Raw genomic sequence first — 19,529 nt, forward strand, 5'->3', positions numbered from 1 at the left:
TACACTTTACTTTTAATACTCTCAAAAAGTACCTGTAAGAGGGTTATTGGTTGAGGGAGTGGAAGCTCTACTCAAGCAACAGCCACAATCCTCATTAGGGTGAACCACAAAAGTCACTAAATTAACCTGTGGTTAACCTTCTGGTATCTTGCCATAAACTCAGTCAGGTGTAACTTACAGTTTATATGTAAAGTATTTATGCAGCACACAAACAGGAATAAAGTGAAAACACAACAGAAGAAAAATTCAACCAGTTTAGAAAAATAGAATAATTTGTTTTTAAATGACGTCAAAAATGATATCAGTTGGCCCAGAGATATTCAGTTCTTAGGTTTTAAGTAAAAATTGTGCCTTAAAGCACAAAGTACCACTTGTGGTCATCTGGCTGAGTGAGACCAAGGAAAGTCAAAAGTTCAGGACGACTGGGATAGAGTGCAGGATGATATAAGGATTAGGTTAGTTCAGCTTAAAATATTACATTCTCAAAGTCCAGGGGAAAGAGTTTTGTTCGCGGTGGAGGAGGAAGTGAGAAGCAGGGTGAGTGTGGCGGATTGCATTGCTGGTAGTAGCTGTACCGTGAAGAGTCCGCGTCACCAGAGGTTCAGGTTGGTAGTCATCGCGTGAGGCATAGTCTCAGAAAGAATGGGCTTGTTCCCAGATGCAAAGAGCCCAACACTTCAGAAATTCACTTTTCTTCTCAGAAATAACTAATCTGATGCCAGCCAAGAGTCAGGACCTGGGGAGGCACCTCTTGGGGCTTAGGAACTCACTCCAACAAAGGCCCACAGGGCTCAGGCAGGTCGGCTGTACAGTGCAGGTAGGTCTCTGGAGCTCTTTGTGTCCGTAGTTCAGACAGGAGGTCAACCAAATGACCCTTGGAGTCACTCAGGTTCGCGTGGAATAAAGGAAGCAGGTCCAACCTTCCTTCCCAGAAAGCAATGCAGTCTTCAAGCAGCAGAGTGGTCCTCTGGTAGCAGCAGGACAGTCCTCTAGGGGGCACACAGTCCTTATGTAATGTCTGCAGGTCCACGTGTGTACTGAAGTGTAGCTGAGGTTGTCTGATATTTATCACAGTGGCCAGCCTTTGAAAGAGTGTTTGGGGGTGCCTGGGAATTCCCTATACCACCTCCACATCTGGCTCTGAAAGTTCTTCCCTTCCCCTGTCAAGGCTCCAAGGGCTCCATCATTTTGCTTATTAAGTTATTAACCATTGTAGGAGGTTGGCTCTGTATGCACTATTTCAAAGTAAGGAATAGTATGCACAGAGTCCAAGGGTTCCCCTTAGAGGTAAGATAGTGGCAAAAAGAGATAATACCAATGCTCTATTTTGTGGTAGTGTGGTCGAGCAGTAGGCTTATCAAAGGAGTAGTGTTAAGCATTTGTTGTACATACACACAGGCAATAAATGAGGAACACACACTCGGAGACAATTCCAGGCCAATAGGTTTTTGTTATAGAAAAATATATTTTCTTAGTTTATTTTAAGAACCACAGGTTCAGATTCTACATGTAATATCTCAATTGAAAGGTATTGCAGGTAAGTACTTTAGGAACTTTGAATAATCACAATAGCATATATACTTTTTACATTAAACACATTTAGCTGTTTTAAAAGTGGACACTGCAATTTTCACAGTTCCTAGGGGAGGTAAAGTAATGTTAGTTCTTGCAGGTAAGTAAACCACCTACGGGGTTCAAATTGGGGTCCAAGGTAGCCCACCGTTGGGGGTTCAGAGCAACCCCAAAGTTACCACACCAGCAGCTCAGGGCCGGTCAGGTGCAGAGTTCAAAGTGGTGCCCAAAACGCATAGGCTTCAATGGAGAGAAGGGGGGTGCCCCGGTTCCAGTCTGCCAGCAGGTAAGTACCCGCGTCTTCGGAGGGCAGACCAGGGGGGTTTTGTAGGGCACCGGGGAGGGGACACAAGTCCATACAAAAAGTACACCCTCAGCAGCGCGGGGGCGGCCGGGTGCAGTGTGCAAACAAGCGTCGGGTTTCCAATGGGAGTCAATGGGAGACCAAGGGGTCTCTTCAGCGGTGCAGGCAGGCAAGGGGGGGGGGCTCCTCGGGGTAGCCACCCCCTGGGCAAGGGAGAGGGCCTCCTGGGGGTCACTCCTGCACTGGAGTTCCGATCCTTCAGGTGCTGGGGGCTGCGGGTGCAGGGTCTTTTCCAGCCGTCTGGATGTTAGAGTCAGGCAGTCGCGGTCAGGGGGAGCCTGGGGATTCCCTCTGCAGGCGTCGCTGTGGGGGTTCAGGGGGGACAACTTTGGTTACTCACAGTCTCGGAGTCGCCGGAGGGTCCTCCCTGAGGTGTTAGTTCTCCACCAGTCGAGTCGGGGTCGACGGGTGCAGTGTTGCAAGTCTCACGCTTCTTGCGGGAATTGCAGGGGTCTTTAAATCTGCTCCTCTCAAACAAAGTTGCAGTTCTTTTGGAGCAGTGCTGCTGTCCTCGGGAGTTTCTTGTCTTTCTTGAAGCAGGGCAGTCCTCTGAGGATTCAGAGGTCGCTGGTCCTTGGGAAAGCGTCGCTGGAGCAGGTTTCTTTGGAAGGCAGGAGACAGGCCGGTAGGACTGGGGCCAAATCAGTTGGTGTCTTCTTTTCTTCTTCTGCAGGGGTCTTTCAGCTCAGCAGTCCTCTTCTTCTTGTAGTTGCAGGAATCTAAATTCTTAGGTTCAGGGGAGCCCTTAAATACTAAATTTAAGGGTGTGTTTAGGTCTGGGGGGGTTAGTAGCCATTGGCTACTAGCCCTGAGGGTGGGTACATCCTCTTTGTGCCTCCTCCCAAGGGGAGGGGGTCACAATCCTATCCCTATTGGGGGAATCCTCCTTCTACAAGATGGAGGATTTCTAAAAGTCAGAGTCACCTCAGCTCAGGACACCTTAGGGGCTGTCCTGACTGGCCAGTGACTCCTCCTTGTTTTTCTCATTATCTCTCCTGGACTTGCCGCCAAAAGTGGGGGCTGGGTCCAGGGGGCGGGCATCTCCACTAGCTGGAGTGCACTGGGGCATTGGAACACGTAGCTTGAGCCTTTGAAGCTCACTGCTAGGTGTTACAGTTCCTGCAAGGGGGGGGGGAGGTGTGAAGCACCTCCACCCAGAGCAGGCTTTGTTTCTGTCCTCAGAGAGCACAAAGGCTCTCACCGCATGGGGTCAGAAACTCGTCTCTCAGCAGCAGGCTGGCAGAGACCAGTCAGTCCTGCACTGAACAATTGGGTAAAATACAGGGGGCATCTCTAAGATGCCCTCTGTGTGCATTTTTTAATAAATCCAACACTGGCATCAGTGTGGGTTTATTATTCTGAGAAGTTTGATACTAAACTTCCCAGTATTCAGTGTAGCCATTATGGAGCTGTGGAGTTCGTTTTTGACAGACTCCCAGACCATATACTCTTATGGCTAGCCTGCACTTACAATGTCTAAGGTTTTGCTTAGACACTGTAGGGGCATAGTGCTCATGCACATATGCCCTCACCTGTGGTATAGTGCACCCTGCCTTAGGGCTGTAAGGCCTGCTAGAGGGGTGACTTACCTATGCCACAGGCAGTGTGAGGTTGGCATGGCACCCTGAGGGGAGTGCCATGTCGACTTAGTCATTTTCTCCCCACCAGCACACACAAGCTGGCAAGCAGTGTGTCTGTGCTGAGTGAGGGGTCCCTAGGGTGGCATAAGTCATGCTGCAGCCCTTAGAGACCTTCCCTGGCATCAGGGCCCTTGGTAACAGGGGTACCAGTTACAAGGGACTTACCTGGGTGCCAGGGTTGTGCCAATTGTGGAGACAATGGTACATTTTAGGTGAAAGAACACTGGTGCTGGGGCCTGGTTAGCAGGGTCCCAGCACACTTCTCAGTCAAGTCAGCATCAGTATCAGGCAAAAAGTGGGGGGTAACTGCAACAGGGAGCCATTTCTTTACAACCATTTTGGTACTTCTAGATGATTTACGCATTTTCTTTTTAAGATACCCACATCTGCTATATGGCAGTGACCCGAGGGATGAACTCAGACCTTAATCACCAAAACCCTTGACTAGGATTCAGATTAGTGACTATTACTTGTGGGGAACTACATTCCACCCCAATTAACATTTCACTTTTCTACAGGGGCTAACTGAGCACATACCTGTGATCTGCTAAGATGAGGTGCCATTCTCTGGGCCCCATGGTGGCCTTTGGGCAATTTACCAAATTCAACATGCAGCAGGTTTGTTGCAAAAGTAAATGGAACAGAGAGCAAGCAGAGACTGCAAGGCAGTGGCAAGGAGATATATATGATAGTGGAGGCGTTGGTAAACTTAGTACTATCCTTTCCGCCATCAGTGCAACCAGGGATGCATGGGAGATAAAACTTCATACAATGGTGGGTCCCATGAGTCTACTTACAGATGAGCACCATAAAACGTCAAAACGTTTCTCAAAAACTAGGAATATTGTGATAGATCTCAAACCAGCTGCTGACAACCTCACATGAAAGACCTAAGATGACTCAGCACTTTTAAAACAGTGTTGACGACTCAAAGGAGCGGGCAAGCCAGAATATTAGACTTGTGAACCTGCCACAACAGAAATGCATGGTCACATATCTAGAAAACTGATATAGGCAAGTGGTGGTTCTATGGGGAATGTCGGCTACCCTGGCCAGACTTCTCCACTTCAGGGTTAGCGATTATATCTTGTAGCAGGCAAGACAGCAGAGCAAAATCAGCACTGAAAATAATAAGGTAATGATTTTCCAGAACTTCACTGTTACTGTGCAATAGCAGAGGGTCTCCATTACCCAAGTGAAGTGCAAGTGCCACGATATGGGGGTTAAGTAAACATTTTACACTAGAATATTTTTTGTCCTGCAAGAAGTTTGTCACTGGCTGAGGGGCAACTGAACAGAGGTGGATCAAGGCATGTAGGATTCAGGATGCCATTCTGTGAGAAATGCTGCAGGAGACGATTCAACCTCAAGTGCCCATCTTGCCAACAGGTTCCAACTAAGAGAACAAACACAATGGCGGGGGAGCAGTCCACCTCAAGGACAGCATAATCAGAGACAGTATCACCGGTGTGACAGGAACAGATTGAGATCCTAACTTGAGCACAGGCTCATCACAGACTATAGCAAAGGAGAAACAGATGCCTAAAGGTCACCCCAAAGACAACAGACATCTATATTATCCCTGTAAAATATGAAATCTGGATCAAAGTGGAATTTTCTCCATAATCAGGGAAACAGAAAAGCAGCAGTGCTACCTTCTGAACTCAAGATACATTCAAAGACCAGACGGCTGACTTGTGGTCAAGAGTAACAGTTTCACATGGGTATCCTCCAGACTGATATGTTGTCCGGAACATAAGATGCACAAATTTGGCAGAGGTCCAGCTGGTTGTCCGATACTTGATGGGGTGCCGTTTTTCGCCTATCTAGGGCTGGTAGAGTTGGGAAAGTTACAGTTTTTAGTTACCTTGGAGAACATGCTTGTGAGGAAATTGGAACAGGTAGTCCATGTACCGGAGTGGGGAATAATGCCGGGGCGGACCAAGCGTACAAGAGTCCCCATCATTAGGTCTGATGAATGGAGAGGAAGGGTATAATCCCATAACGACATGAGCAAGGAACATCTGAAGATTAACCTGCTCACCTTGAATGAAAGGGGCTAACAGCTTGGAAAAAGGTATAGTGTCCAAGCATATATAAAGAGATAGGCACAGATTGCACTACAAGAGACTCACCTGATATGGAAAGAAGGGCAGGCACTGAAGAAAACATGGAGGTCAGATCTGTGCTAGAGTACTTGGCAGGTGTCACGTGGCGGGGAAAATTTCTGTGCATTGCCCAGGTACATGTAGCCATTGACTGCACAGAATACCTGACTCAATGTTAGCCCTCTGCTTTTATCCTGGAGGTGATGGTCAGATTTTTTATGTAACAAGTGGAGTCTATACGCGGCTACTTCACTGAGAATAGGGGGCAGCCTCATCCAGACTTCTAGAATTGGAGGCTTTTAAAGTTGTAATATCAGGGCAAAATAACTGGTTCTCATTTGAGCTTGCTCAGTACAGCCAAGGATTCTTCCCCATCCCTAGCTGAGTTCTTAAGTGTGCTCTGGACTTACTTCAATTCATTTGCAGTCCTGAAGGATTCCCAAATCTATTAAGGGAGTTAATAGCTTTCATGATTTTAACATATATGTTCTGCAGAAGCAACAGTAGTTCATCCGCCTACAAGGATATATAATTTGAGGTATTGAGCCCAAGTACACCCTCACAACAAACACCCTGGCCAAATCTACAAGCTAGTGGTTTCACAGATAAAGCAAAGAGTAGGGAGGACAGCAGACAACCTTGTCTTGTCCGCCTCTCCATCATATACAAATCAGATAACTGGATGAGACAGCCCGGGCAGTGGGTTGCATATGCAACAGCAGTGACCATTGCTTAAACTCTCTCCCAGGACCATTCTATATAGTACGGAACATAAGTAGTTCAAGCTGGGGGTATCAAGTGCTCTTTCTATTTGTTCTAACAATATAAAGTCACATCACTTCCTCACAGTAATGTGCAATGGTGAAAGGAAAAATGCATTCCTGACTGTGCAATCTTTCTCTTCATCTTAGGAGCTTGCTTGTGTGGTGCATCAGCCCAACCATTTTAAGACACCTGTAAGGGCTGTAAACAAAACACACCAAGAAGTCGGCGTTTCCAGCCGAGACACTTCTGTGGTCTCGACTGGCCTTTTCCCTCCAATCCCCCACCCCCAAATCCTCCAACTCAATTTACCAGACTCCCTAGTTATAGGTTGAAGCCTTCTTGAAATTGCAGGACCGTCAATGAAGATCCTGGAAATGGCAGAGAATGCAAAACCTTGGGATAGCCCTATCTCTAATATTTTGTCTGGCAGAGTACAACGGGATCTCTTGAACGCCAACTGTGCAACATCCAATGGGAACTGTGCAACATCCAATGGGAGAAAGGCAGTCTCTGCTGATCTACGTGGACCCCAGGTTTGGAGACTGGGCCTCATGTGGCATAACCAGTGGCTCAGGGTTTCCTCTTTGGGAAATGTTTTGTCCATTAGTTAGGGAAGTCTGAAATTTATATCTACCTTGAATTCCCTTGATAATGCTCAATCCTTCATGAAAAGGCTCTTTAGCCAAAAGGTTTTCAGCATGGATGAGAGAGGAAGGGGGCACTTGTCTGAAGGTGAATGCTTCCATGACTCCCAGAAGGTGCAGGGCTTCAATCGCAATAACCAGTGGCCATATTCACATAATTTTGGAGGTTTCTTTCCTGCCAGGGGAGTGGCCAGAGGACTGAGGAACTATAACACACATGGCTCTCAAGTTGAGCATCACCCTTTCGCTTCTAAAACTAAGGGGTTGATTAAGCCTGCTCAATTCCAAGAGTGAGGAACTTACCAGGTACGCCTGTATTCTTCAAATGATACATCGTTTCTGCAGGTGATGCTTTGCAGTACTGCAGAGCGCACTGTTGCCTGGGAAGGTATTGTGCAGCTGCGGTGATGTGCATAGAATTCTTTGAGAGAGAAGAGAAGACCTCAGCCCCTATGCTTTTCCACAGAAGAATGAAAAGTGAATGACAAGTATGTTCCCTGTTTGGAACACACTGGAACCATTGTAAAAACAGCCTCCATCCCAGGTTCATATTCTTAACCTTTAGGTTTTCTCACATTTCCTGGCCATCCAACAAGCTATTGAGGCTGGCACAGAATTCCTAAGGGCTAGAGAAGTGAGAAAAATCTACTAAATCTTCTATCTCAATGAATTCGTTACTATGCACCAGGATTCCATATGACTCGGGAACTACTACCAGATATCAGGAGACCTGCTACAAATTTGGGCTTTCGTCAACAACATGGAGAAATCTGTGCTCCAATCAATCTGGTCCATAAACCTTTAAGGTATTAGAGTTGATTCTGCATCCACAATGTTAAGCTCCATCAACAGAAGGAGGAAGCTGCAGTAGGGACTCATGAGACAGACTCTCGCTAAGACAAGTGACAAGGACTGTGTGCCTTCTGGCCTTCTCAATCCAAGTGATTTTTCCTGGGCTTACTGAATTATCATGTTGTGCAGAGTCTAGAGGTCTCATCTGCAGAAAGGTTGCACCTACACATAGATGATCTTAATCTGAGGGGGAAAACTCAGCTGGAGGCGATATTGTGATTGGAGCACATGGAGGCCTCCAACCACAGCATACCACTGGGCCTGGTGATAGTCTGATGACAGCAAGTCGTGATAGGCTCCATCTGTAGGTATACTTTCAAGAAGGAAAGTGATCAGACCAGGAGCCAGACCCCCATGTTTCTAATAGCACCATAACGTTCCTTCACAAAAGAGGGGACTGTTCATTGTTTAAGAATGTGTAGAGACAGAAAAATACCAACCAACAATTATTAAGATGTAAATAGATTTTATAATAAATAGCTTTACAGCCCTAAGGCGGAGTACATTACATAGCATGTGAGGACATATCTGCATGAGCAAAAATCCCCCTGCTAGGTCTTTGTTGCTCCTTAGACATAGTAAGTGAACAGGAAAACCAGGTTAAGTACATGTGCTGGACCCTGGTCAATACGAGTGCCCCAGCTACATGATGGCTTCACTGAAACTAGGGATGTTTGGCATCAAACATCTTCTAATAATAAATCCTCACTGATGCCAGTGATAGGTTTATCAATACATGCACCCAGAGGGCATCTTAGGGGTGCCCCCTGAAAACCTACCAACTACCAGTGTTCAGACTGAAGAGTTTTAGCCAGTCTGCCACCACCAGACATGACTCTGACCCAAAGGTGAGAGCCTTTGCTCTCGGGCAGCAAGAAACAAAGCCTGCTTTTAAAGAGGTGTTTACACACTCCACGTAACAGGATGACCTGCAAATCTGCATTCCAAGGCTCACCACCCTTGGTATGCAGATCTGGCTTCACTCAAAGGAGAGATGTTGGCCCCCACCCCCCTTTTCCCCAGGGCCTATTTGGCACCTGGACCGACAGGAAATTTAGTATTCAGAAGTGTGTCCACCCCTCAGGACAGTCCCACTCCCGAGGTGGGCTGCCGGATGTGTACACAACATTTAGTAATGTGCCACCTCAGTGTTGGCAGATTTAGGAACTCAAGGACAAGGGTATGCCCACTTCCCACAGGAAGTGGTCATTTACGAGGTGTATGACCCCGGGAGTAAGTAGCCCACTGGCTACTACCCTACACTCCCCGAAACACCCCTAAATTCAGTATTTAGGGGAGCTCCTGAGACAAGTAAATCAGATTCCTGCTGACCTACTAGAAGGAGGACACCCAAGAGCCACAAAAGCAAAGACTGTAGAAGAAGCACCTCACTTGGCTCCAGCCCTGCCTTCCTGTCTGCTGTTCCAGCAGATTTGGCCAAAGTGGACTTGTCCTACAGCTGCTGTGCCTCCAAAAGCCTGAGAGGACTGCCTGCCTTCAACAAAGACCCAGGAATTCCCGTGATGAACCTGGGAGGACTCCGGACCACAAAAACCGGACACTGGAAAGCCCCACTGCACCTGTGCCGCCTAGCCCGATCTAGAGTGGGCCAACCGTTCCAACGTGGTCCCCCAGACTTCCAGAGACAAAGTCAATTCACCAACGCCACCTGTAGCCTCTGCTCGCTGGACCCCTTAACCACAAGCGCTCCCTGTAGAGAAAACCCAACGCCTCAGGACACCTCTGCACCAGTCGCCCCTGGCCTGTGGAGAAGAGTACCAAAGATGTCCCTCCGTCCCCAAGCATCTCAAGACTTCAACCCACCTATAGGTTCTCCTTGACCAGACTCCCTGTCCAAGTCTGCATCCTCTTTTCAACTGGACCAATCCCAGTTGACTAACACTGGGCACCCAAAGCCGTACTACACCTCAGCACCCAGCCGCCCCAGTGCCGTCCGGTGTGAACGGTTGGTGTGGTCCTGACCCTTGCCCAATACTTACCTTAAGTCCAGGTAATTAGTCCTAAAAGTCGATGTACTATATCTGAATGCAGAACTTTTCTGTCCATAGGATAACATTGCAGCTTCTGAAAAATGCACTGTTGACTTTTGAAACCTAAAAGTATGTTTCCTCTGAAACATACTTACCGGACCGTATTTATTCTATATATATATATATATATACACACATACATATACATACATACATACATACATACACACACACCTATATATATATATACACACACACACATATATAAAGATACTTGTTATTTTTGGTAAATTGGTGTGGATCTCCTTCTGGAGTCCTGTGTCTTGTTGTTCTGTGTATATTTGCAGATGTCCAACACTCCTCTCTGATAAGCTTAAGGCTGTTCGAATACACTACACCCTAAAAGAGCACTTTGGGATTGCTAGAGCAAGCCCCTGTCAACTAGTAAGGAAACCCCTGGACTCTTTGCACAATATATCTAAAGTTGTTATGCCATATCAAGTCAGCTTCCAACAGACTCTACAGAATTCCAGATGAGAGGTGATGGTCCGGAGATGCGTGGGGAGGCTGTTCCAGACTTTTGCTATGTGGGAGAAGGCACGTCCTCCACTTCTGCTTCGGTGGATGCATGGCATGTGGGCAAGTGATAGGGAGGCAGAGAGTAGTCTTCTTGCCGGTTGGTGAAAACTCAGGTGGTGGATAATGTAGGTGTGTCCTTGGTTGCGTAAAGCTTTGTGTGCATGGGTGAGCAGCTTGAAACATACCTCTTCTGCATAGGGAGCCAGTGCAGTTGCCTGAGGTCTGGTGTGATGTGAAGTGATGTGTGATCGTCTGGGAAGGTTGGGGATGAGTCTGGCAGCAGCATTCTGTACAGTATGAAGTCTCTGTAGGAGCTGCAAGGAGATTCCTACATAAAGGTGGTTGCTGTAGTCTAGTTGACGAATGATGAGGGCCTGTGTCAAAGTGCGTCTCATGTGCAGGGGTAGTCACTTGAAGATCTTACGACGGATGTGCAGTGTGAAGAACCAACCGGAGGAGACAGAGTTAATATGTGATTACATGGTAAGCCTGTTGTCAATTATTATTCCAAGGTTTCTGGCATGTTCAGAGCGAGTGGGTGCATGTCCTAGTTCTGAGGCCACCAGGAGTCGTTCCATGTGTTGCTGCTCTTCCCAAGAACTTCAGTCTTGGCTGTGTTTAGCTGCAAGCAGGTTTCTTTCATTCAGTCGGCGACGCTGGTTATGCATCTGTGGAAGTTGGTTTGGTGGTGGTGGGGACTAAATATAAATCAGTGTGGTCAAAATATCATGTCTGATACAATTTGACTTGGGATACATTCAACAAACTATATGCCCTAGAATATTAAGTCTATAAAGAGAGCGTCAAAACATATTTATTCCCTTTCCTCAACCTTCCTAATAGTTACCCTTAAACTAACTGCATGCAGCTTTCCAATGCTTCGCCATGCCAAACATATGAATCATGACTACATCTCAAGGATGAAGGAAAATCATTAGGGAATCATATTTGGAGTAGGTCAAGGATCTGATAAAGGAATGTTTCTTTGCTAGACAATGCACAAATTGCTTCTGGATATTTCCACCCTAAGTAGTATCAATGGAAAACTATGGCAAAAAGGAACAATATATGTATAGTTCACAGCTGCATTGTCAAACATGTGCTGAATAGCTTTATTTATAAAGATTACCTTGCATATTGGAACAATTTCCAGGGAGAAAGTACTTTTGTAATTGTAAGTATTGCTATGAATGTCATGAGAAATTAAACGCTGTGAGGTCTTGTACCTATAAAAAAAAAAAAAAATGCAACACAATATTATACAAGGAAAACACGTTTTCACTTATACTGGGTCCGTAAGTTTTTTTTTAGAGCTCTACATTTTAACTATGAGCCTCTTAGCAATTAGCTGTGATGAAATTTAGCGATCATGATGCATCTAAAGTGTCAAAAAAGAAACAGCAGATTACGGTCAAAACACGGTTAAGTATGTCCCAAACACGATATATGAATAGCAGGAAGTATGCCATAGTAAGAAACAAGAAGTGAATGGTAGATCAGACTTCGATTGCTGCCACATCACATACTTTACAAAACCCCAAAAAAAGCTTAAGATTTGGTGCAAACACAAACCTGCAAGGAACTGTGCATTGAAGAAACTCCACCATCTTTTGGGCATGTTGTTTCGAAGCATAGTAAAAATCAAGACCCTCTGAAAATAAACAAAAACATAGTTAAAGAATTCACATTGTGTTTCATGTTTAAGCTACATTCGTCATAAAGAGCATCAACCTTGAGCGAAATTAGTGGGCTATCTATGTAGATGTGCCAAGTGAAGTGTATTAGGACTGCTCAGAAAAAACATATTGTACGCCATGCAGTTTCTAAATACGTGGACTGTATGAACAAAAGGTTTTTACCCAAAACCAAAGCACAATAGTTTACATTCGAGAATCCAGTGGTTTTCCTCTCTAAAGTGATTTTAACATGGAATATGCAAGGCACTAAGGGGCGAGTCATTCAATTAGATTAATCAGAAAAACTGATATTTGTCCCAAGCACTGTGGAAATACTTCACTGAATGGCAGTTTAAATGATACTCAAGTTCAAAAATAAAAGTTGCACTTGGCCACATTTATTCCACTGCCAAATATATAGATTGTGGAATTGTTCTTTAAGTGAACTATTGGTCTAAAAAAAAAAAAAAAAAACAGTCTAATAATCTACCAGTTTACAGCAGAGCATCATGACAACGGGGCATTCTAAGCTACGGTCTGCAGAGTAAAATTCTTTACAATGGAAGCAATACTGCTAAAACCGCAGGTTTATTGCAAGTACTCAGAAGAATGCACCTTCAACTTGCAGGATTATGAACTTCTGTGGCACAGAATATTGCACACTTCTAGTCGTGTGTTTCTCAGCTTGAATATGGTTGGCTCACTATGATGAAAAAAGTTTGTGATGCCCGTCTTGCTGGGACACTCTGGCACACACTACGATTGTTACCTTTTAGTGGTGCATATCTAACCTAGAACCTCTTTGGCATGCTTCAATGAACAGTTTGTGGTGTCTATTTTACAATGAAATTCAACATACAGTATGATGGTTCCCTTTATTTCTGCAGATCTTACTCTGAATCCGTTTGGTACACTAGGAACAGCATTATAGCCAAGCATTTTTACCCTGAATCTTTGGCACAGTTTGATAAGCTTTGATGAGCACTTCTTAGGTCAAATTTCCCTGGCAAGCTATGATGTCTACTTAAGAGCTGTATTTCTTTTCTAGCCTTGGTAGCCTTTAGCTGTCTGATACACACGTCAGGACATCGTATGTCACTTTGAGTTGAACTTTTTCAACAGTACTTTCCTTACCATGAATCTCTTTAATACGCAGAGTGTTCTGATGAAGTCTATGCTTCAAAATGATCTGCTCTAGGTAATAGAAGGTCTTCTTATGTGGAACCTAAAAGTGAAATTAAAACAATGTTTTTTTTTTTGTTTTGTTTTTTAACAAGCAGAACTAAAAAGGAATGTGATACGAACACCTATTTCACCTAAACACCAGCTTCATCAAATGTTCACAGGAATTTAAATGAAAGAAGCTTTCTAAAGAGGCAAGCAAAACGTTCAAATAGCCTTACCGCCAATCAGAGTAATGTTGTAATGTAAAAAAAAAAAAAAAAAAAAAATACACCCTATTGAAGCAGTGGTACTAGACGCTGTCATACTCCTGCAAGGCTCCAAATACTGCCATATCCCTTGCTTCCCTAAAGATTATGTCTCACCCCGCTAGACAATAAAATTAAATTGGATGTCAAGAACTCCTCACATCTGCTTTCTTCCATCATAGTAGATCTGGACAGCAGGGAATGGAGAAAAGAGACAAGCCGATTAATGTGGGCTGTAGTCATAATAGCCTTTCAGAAGCGATTAAATGGTGCACTGACAGAATCATAAGGCGCAAAAGTACTCGGACCACAATATAAACCTTCTGCAATAATTAGCAGGGAAAAATTACTCTAAGATAAAACAAAAACAAAAACCATAGGTCACTGTGTTGTCTGGACAGCTTGGCAGAACTAAACTGACATTTGTGTTTTTTTGCCTGCAGTTAGTTTTAATTTTCTGAAGAAAAAAAAAAAATATTAGAATTCTGGAATGTCAATACTTTTTTTAACGTTGACTGCTACACATAACTGCAAAGGATACAACATTAATAGTTTACGAATCATGTGAAGTCAAAATTCCATATTAAACTTTGGAAATAAACGCTTCAGCCAGTTTCAATTAGATTTTAATGTCTGCATTGTCTAGTCATTTTCAATTGTATTTATAACAAAGCTAATTAAAAAACAAAAGTGATATACAGGTGTAGACCAAATTCAATTTGTGTATGGAAACTTGACAGCTTGCACATAGAGAAGTTTTACAGTTGGTGCAGAACTCAGCTTGAGACAAAAATTAATGTAGAAGAATTTTTGCAAGACAGTTTTTCCTTAAAAAGTGTGTGCATTCTCCTACGAAGAGTGTTTTATGAGCCAAAAAATAAAATAAAAAAATAAATAAAAAAAATACTTTAAGACAGTGAGAAAATTTACACAAACAGAAAAATACCGTAATAAATAATAAACACCAGTACAACTGGGGTAACTCTTGAATAGATCATTCACACCAAGAAAACATACAGTTTAAGTATACACATTAAGAGTAGAGCAAAACTATAAGCATTCGGCTATTCAAAAGTTTAAAATTTGAATGAGCTAAAGCTCATCCCAATTAAAATCCATTACGAATAAGGTTTATATACACAATTCAAAGTAGTGTTACTCAGGGCTCGAAAAATCTACTGACCACTCACATTTTTTTTGATGAGGTCGAGATATTTTTAGATTCCACTTGACCCTTCTGGCAAGTGGGCAAAGAACAGGTGTTCTGTGCAGTCAAAAACTGAATTAGCAATTAAGATGCCTTTAAATCTTATTCTTGTCACATTTGCTCGGTGTTCAGAGGAAAACAAAAAAATCAGAACACTTTACTTTGTGATTAGCAAATGATAAATGTTTTCTGAAACCAATTTTCACAGATTATTGTTAATACAATATATGGTTTTATCAGTAAAGCTGCAGGTTAGTGGGAAGGTTTTTGGAAATTTACTGTATGTAAATGACAGTGTGCTACCACATCATGCTTTAATAATCTATTAATTAAAAGTGAGTGTTTAAACGTAAACTGAGAAACACTCCTGCCCTGACGGTAATGCTATTAGTAAACTAAGAGGCAAGTCATGCACGGCTCATATGTACCCTATTTGTGGGCTAGATTTATTATTATATATGGAGCAAATGTTTAGTATATTTCAAACAAAAGAGGATTTTTACAACAGAAACGCTGAACTCACATATTTGAAGGTGCACCCATATGAGAATGAAGAAAAAGGCGACTGTAAAATACAATATTTGCCTGGGATCACAAAATTTGAGACCAGTTTCCGGGTCAAGTACATTATAGTCAAGTACATTTCAAACAAAAGAGGATTTTTAAAAAAAATTTACAACAGAAACGCTGAACTCACATATTTGAAGGTGCACCCATATGAGAATGAAGAAAAAGGCAACTGTAAAATCCAATATTTGCCTGGGATCACACAATTTGAGACCAGTTTCCGGGTCAAGTACATTATAGTCAAGTCAAGTAGATTATTCAAGCTACTCGACCTGCAGGTCTAGTAATATTTTAATGATTTTTCGGGGCCCGAGTATAATGCTGACATATACATAATTCACAATACATGAATAAAATTATCTGCTTTTTGTTGTTTCCCTGGGTTTTAAGGTAGTTACAAAACCAAAAATAGTGTGTCCATCCATGCTCGATTATAACTAAATTAAAATTATACTTTCAAGAAAACAAGGAAACTGGATTAAATGTGATGTAACACATTATCCAAAGTATAATACTTGGACTTTTAAAAAAACATATATAGGTAATATTGGTAAACCTGTTAGTACACACAAAGTGAGTTCTGTAAATCCAGTCCACTTGGAACTTTTGTCTGTGGCACCAATTATGTCTGCAGTTTGCTCCAAACAAGCCTTGACCCTAATGAGTAAAATGGTGGTTGACCAACTGCTGTAAGAATAAAGATGGATGAAGTATACTGTGTTTAAGATTATGGAACCAGAGAAAACCTTGTTCCAAAAAGCATAACAAACTGTACCTTCTGTCTGATTTGTACAACAGCTTTCCAGAAATCCTTTGCTTCCACTCTATGGCAGTCATCACACATCTGAGACTGAATCACATATTCCACCAGAAACACTTGCTGCAGGATTGCTCCATTAAGGACCTGAAAAACATTATTTCTCATTCTGTAAGGATTTGCTTGCATTAGCAAATTACCATTTTGAAACCAAAATAATTTTCTAATTGCAGCAAACATGTTAGCTTTACTAGCAGTAATACTTTTCTTTAAGATCCCTGAACTTGACATGTGACTGTTTTACCTCCAACAACATCTTTAGTATTCCTGTGACTTTTAAGACATCAAAAGGAGAAGAGGACAACCTCTAAAGTATATAACATTTTAAAAACTGTTCAGTGAAAAGCTTTTTGTATTACCATTTCTTACACAAAGACTTCCAAAGTTTTACTCAATTCAGATTTCTGTGTTTTGAGAACTCCTGTTAATCAGAGGTTCTTAGTCTCCCACAATGATGCTCTATATGACAAATAAGACCCGTCTGAAGTATACTGTAAATAATGTTTCATAATAAAAAAAACGGGCCTTAAGTGGACACATGCCTATAAGGGTTAGTGATTAAGTCATGACACTTTACTTACCTCTTTTTGAATTGTTAATTTGACTCTAAGTCTCTTGGAGTGAGGTTCAGTCCAAACAAAGCCTGCATCTATGAGACGCACCTTCATCCGGAACAAATAGAAATGAGAAATATGGTAAAAGACCATGTCTAATTCTTTATGGTAAAATGCATTATTTATCATACAATGATGAATGAGGCGGGTACAATTCAAGATGGCTGAAAGTTTAAAGTGGCAGCACATAAATATCAGACAAAACTGAAACCTAACATTTCTTCAACCAGTCGTGTTCAGTAATTTACAGTTTCCCTCACTCACTGCCGTTCTTAAAACAATTATGAAATAAGCCGTATACAGAGACTGACGTATGTAAAAACAAAAATATCAGCAATACTATTTTTAAACCATATATTATACACACACACACATATATATACACACACACACACACACACACACACAACACATGGTGATTTATCCCTGATTACAAATCCATGTTTGACGTTTTGAATAGTGAATACCACATTTCAGGATTTTGAAGCATTTCACTTTTAATTATTTCAAACAAACAATTGATTACATGTTACGGAGGACATGGTATGCAGCTGTAGTGTGCAAGTAGGAAGAGTGAGTCAACAAACCCAATAGAGAAATGGTAGGAGGGGACTGCCTAAATGGAAATGGTTGATCTCTTTGCAGCAAAGGGTGGTAAGTCTTCACCAAAGTTTCGGGGCGTTCAATTTAATTTTCTTGTATGTTGGGGTATGCACTTAATATCATCTAGTGCATGGGTACTCACAAACTTTTTCTCGGGGGCCAAAATTGCAGTATGGTTTGCGGCCGAGGGCCACACTGAAGTGACAGTGGGGGGCGGGGCTTAGAGGGGGCGGGCTTAGAGGGGGAACAACCACCCCACCCCCTTTTTCAAAACAATGCTAAACAATGCTGTATTTTGAATCCAGGTATAACTACAAACCTACAAAGGGGACATTTTGAAAAACATTTTTATTATCAGACAATAGTAATCTTAAGAGGCATGGCATGGTAATTCTTGTGAACAGGATATTCAGCACAGGCCCAATGCAGCACAGTTTTCTCTGAGTCTGGAAAATAGGTATGTCAAAGGAAGACATACTACGAACTTATTTTGCACTTCATGTCTCTTATTAGTGTTCTGTAATCTGGTATTATGTCTGAAACGGCAAGCCTTAAGAGCTGATCCAGATGCAAGTCTGTTAGCTTATTTCTGAATTTACTCTTCAAAAGTCCCATTGTGGAAAACGAACTTTCGCAAACATATGTTGACCCGAACATACAAATTATTTTCTGGGCCACTGTAAAAAGAACAGGAAATTTGTCAGAAGGCACAGTGTTCCAGAATTCTTCTGGTGCCTGCCCCAAAAAAGATGCTTCAAGAGCTGAGTTATGCTGCATGTCTATCAGCTCCATTTGTGCTTGCGGTCTTTTCACGCCAATAAGTTCAACAGCATCAAGATTTCGTGCACTCACCATCCAGGGGTTTTCAACCAGCCTGAATAGGGGGGTGAGGGTTCTGAATTGAGAAAATCGCCTTTTGATCTCCCCAGAAATTTCCTCAAGACATGCACCAAGATTTAGCGTTGGCAGCATTTCTTGTGCATTTGGAAACCTCTGAGTCACAGCCAACAGTTTTGGAAAGTGGGTGAAGTCAGCAACATCCAGTTGTTCTTTGAATAGCACAAGCTTACTTTCAAATGAGTAAATACCATTCATCATGGACCACACAAGCTGTTGTTTGCCTTGCAGCATCAAATTAAGAGCATTGAAGTGTGCAAATAGATCTGAAAGAAAATGGAGCACTAAAAGCCATTTCACATCCTTTAGTTCTGGGAATGTTTGACCTCTGCTGTTTGTAAAGTGTTCAATTTCAGAAAGCAAAGCAATGAACCGCTCCAGAACTTTCCCTTTGCTTAGCCATCGCACTTCAGTGTGCATCAAGAGGTCTGTATATTCAGCTTCAGAATCCTGCAGCATAGCCTTAAAAAGTCTATGGTTAAGGGCTTTGGCACGAATAAAATTAACAATTTTCACTGCAAGTTTTAGGACGTTATTCAGTTCTCCATGCTTTAATTTTGCACACAGAACTTCCTGATGAATAATGCAGTGGTAGTCTATTACAGGCTGTCCAGTGAGCTTCTTTTTAAGCAAAGATACAAAGCCTCTGTCATGGCCTACCATAGCAGGCGCGCCATCTGTTGTGATGCTAACAAGACTGTCCAGTGGTATGTGATGTGTTTCGAAGTAGTTGCAGATACTGTCCAGAATATCTTCTCCTCTTGTGTGCCCGTTGTAAAGAAATGGCTCCCTGTTGCAGTTACCCCCCACTTTTTGCCTGATACTGATGCTGACTTGACTGAGAAGTGTGCTGGGACCCTGCTAACCAGGCCCCAGCACCAGTGTTCTTTCACCTAAAATGTACCATTGGTTCCACAATTGGCACACCCTGGCATCCAGATAAGTCCCTTGTAACTGGTACCTCTGGTACCAAGGGCCCTGATGCCAGGGAAGGTCTCTAAGGGCTGCAGCATGTATTATGCCACCCTAGAGACCCCTCACTCAGCACAGACACACTGCTTACAAGCCTGTGTGTGCTAGTGAGAACAAAATGAGTAAGTCGACATTGCACTCCCCTCAGGGTGCCATGCCAGCCTCTCACTGCCTATGCAAGTATAGGTCAGTCACCCCTCTAGCAGGCCTTACAGCCCTAAGGCAGGGTGC

General features: G+C 43.0%; 1 protein-coding gene across 2 annotated transcripts in view; it reads right to left on the reverse strand.

Annotated features, from left to right (window-relative positions):
• The window catches only part of NMD3 (NMD3 ribosome export adaptor), a 167,043-nt gene that overhangs the window by 121,418 nt on the left and 26,096 nt on the right, over window positions 1-19,529 (reverse strand). For both annotated transcript variants that reach the window (XM_069213234.1, XM_069213235.1), the window contains exons 5-9: window positions 16,794-16,874; window positions 16,171-16,299; window positions 13,326-13,416; window positions 12,088-12,166; window positions 11,645-11,741 (exon numbers count right to left, since the gene is read on the reverse strand). In XM_069213234.1, coding sequence (XP_069069335.1) covers window positions 11,645-11,741; window positions 12,088-12,166; window positions 13,326-13,416; window positions 16,171-16,299; window positions 16,794-16,874 — 477 coding nt within the window. The remainder of the gene's footprint in view (window positions 1-11,644; window positions 11,742-12,087; window positions 12,167-13,325; window positions 13,417-16,170; window positions 16,300-16,793; window positions 16,875-19,529) is intronic.

The sequence above is a fragment of the Pleurodeles waltl genome, chromosome 11 (genome assembly GCF_031143425.1).
Source record: "Pleurodeles waltl isolate 20211129_DDA chromosome 11, aPleWal1.hap1.20221129, whole genome shotgun sequence".
Lineage (NCBI taxonomy): Eukaryota > Metazoa > Chordata > Amphibia > Caudata > Salamandridae > Pleurodeles > Pleurodeles waltl.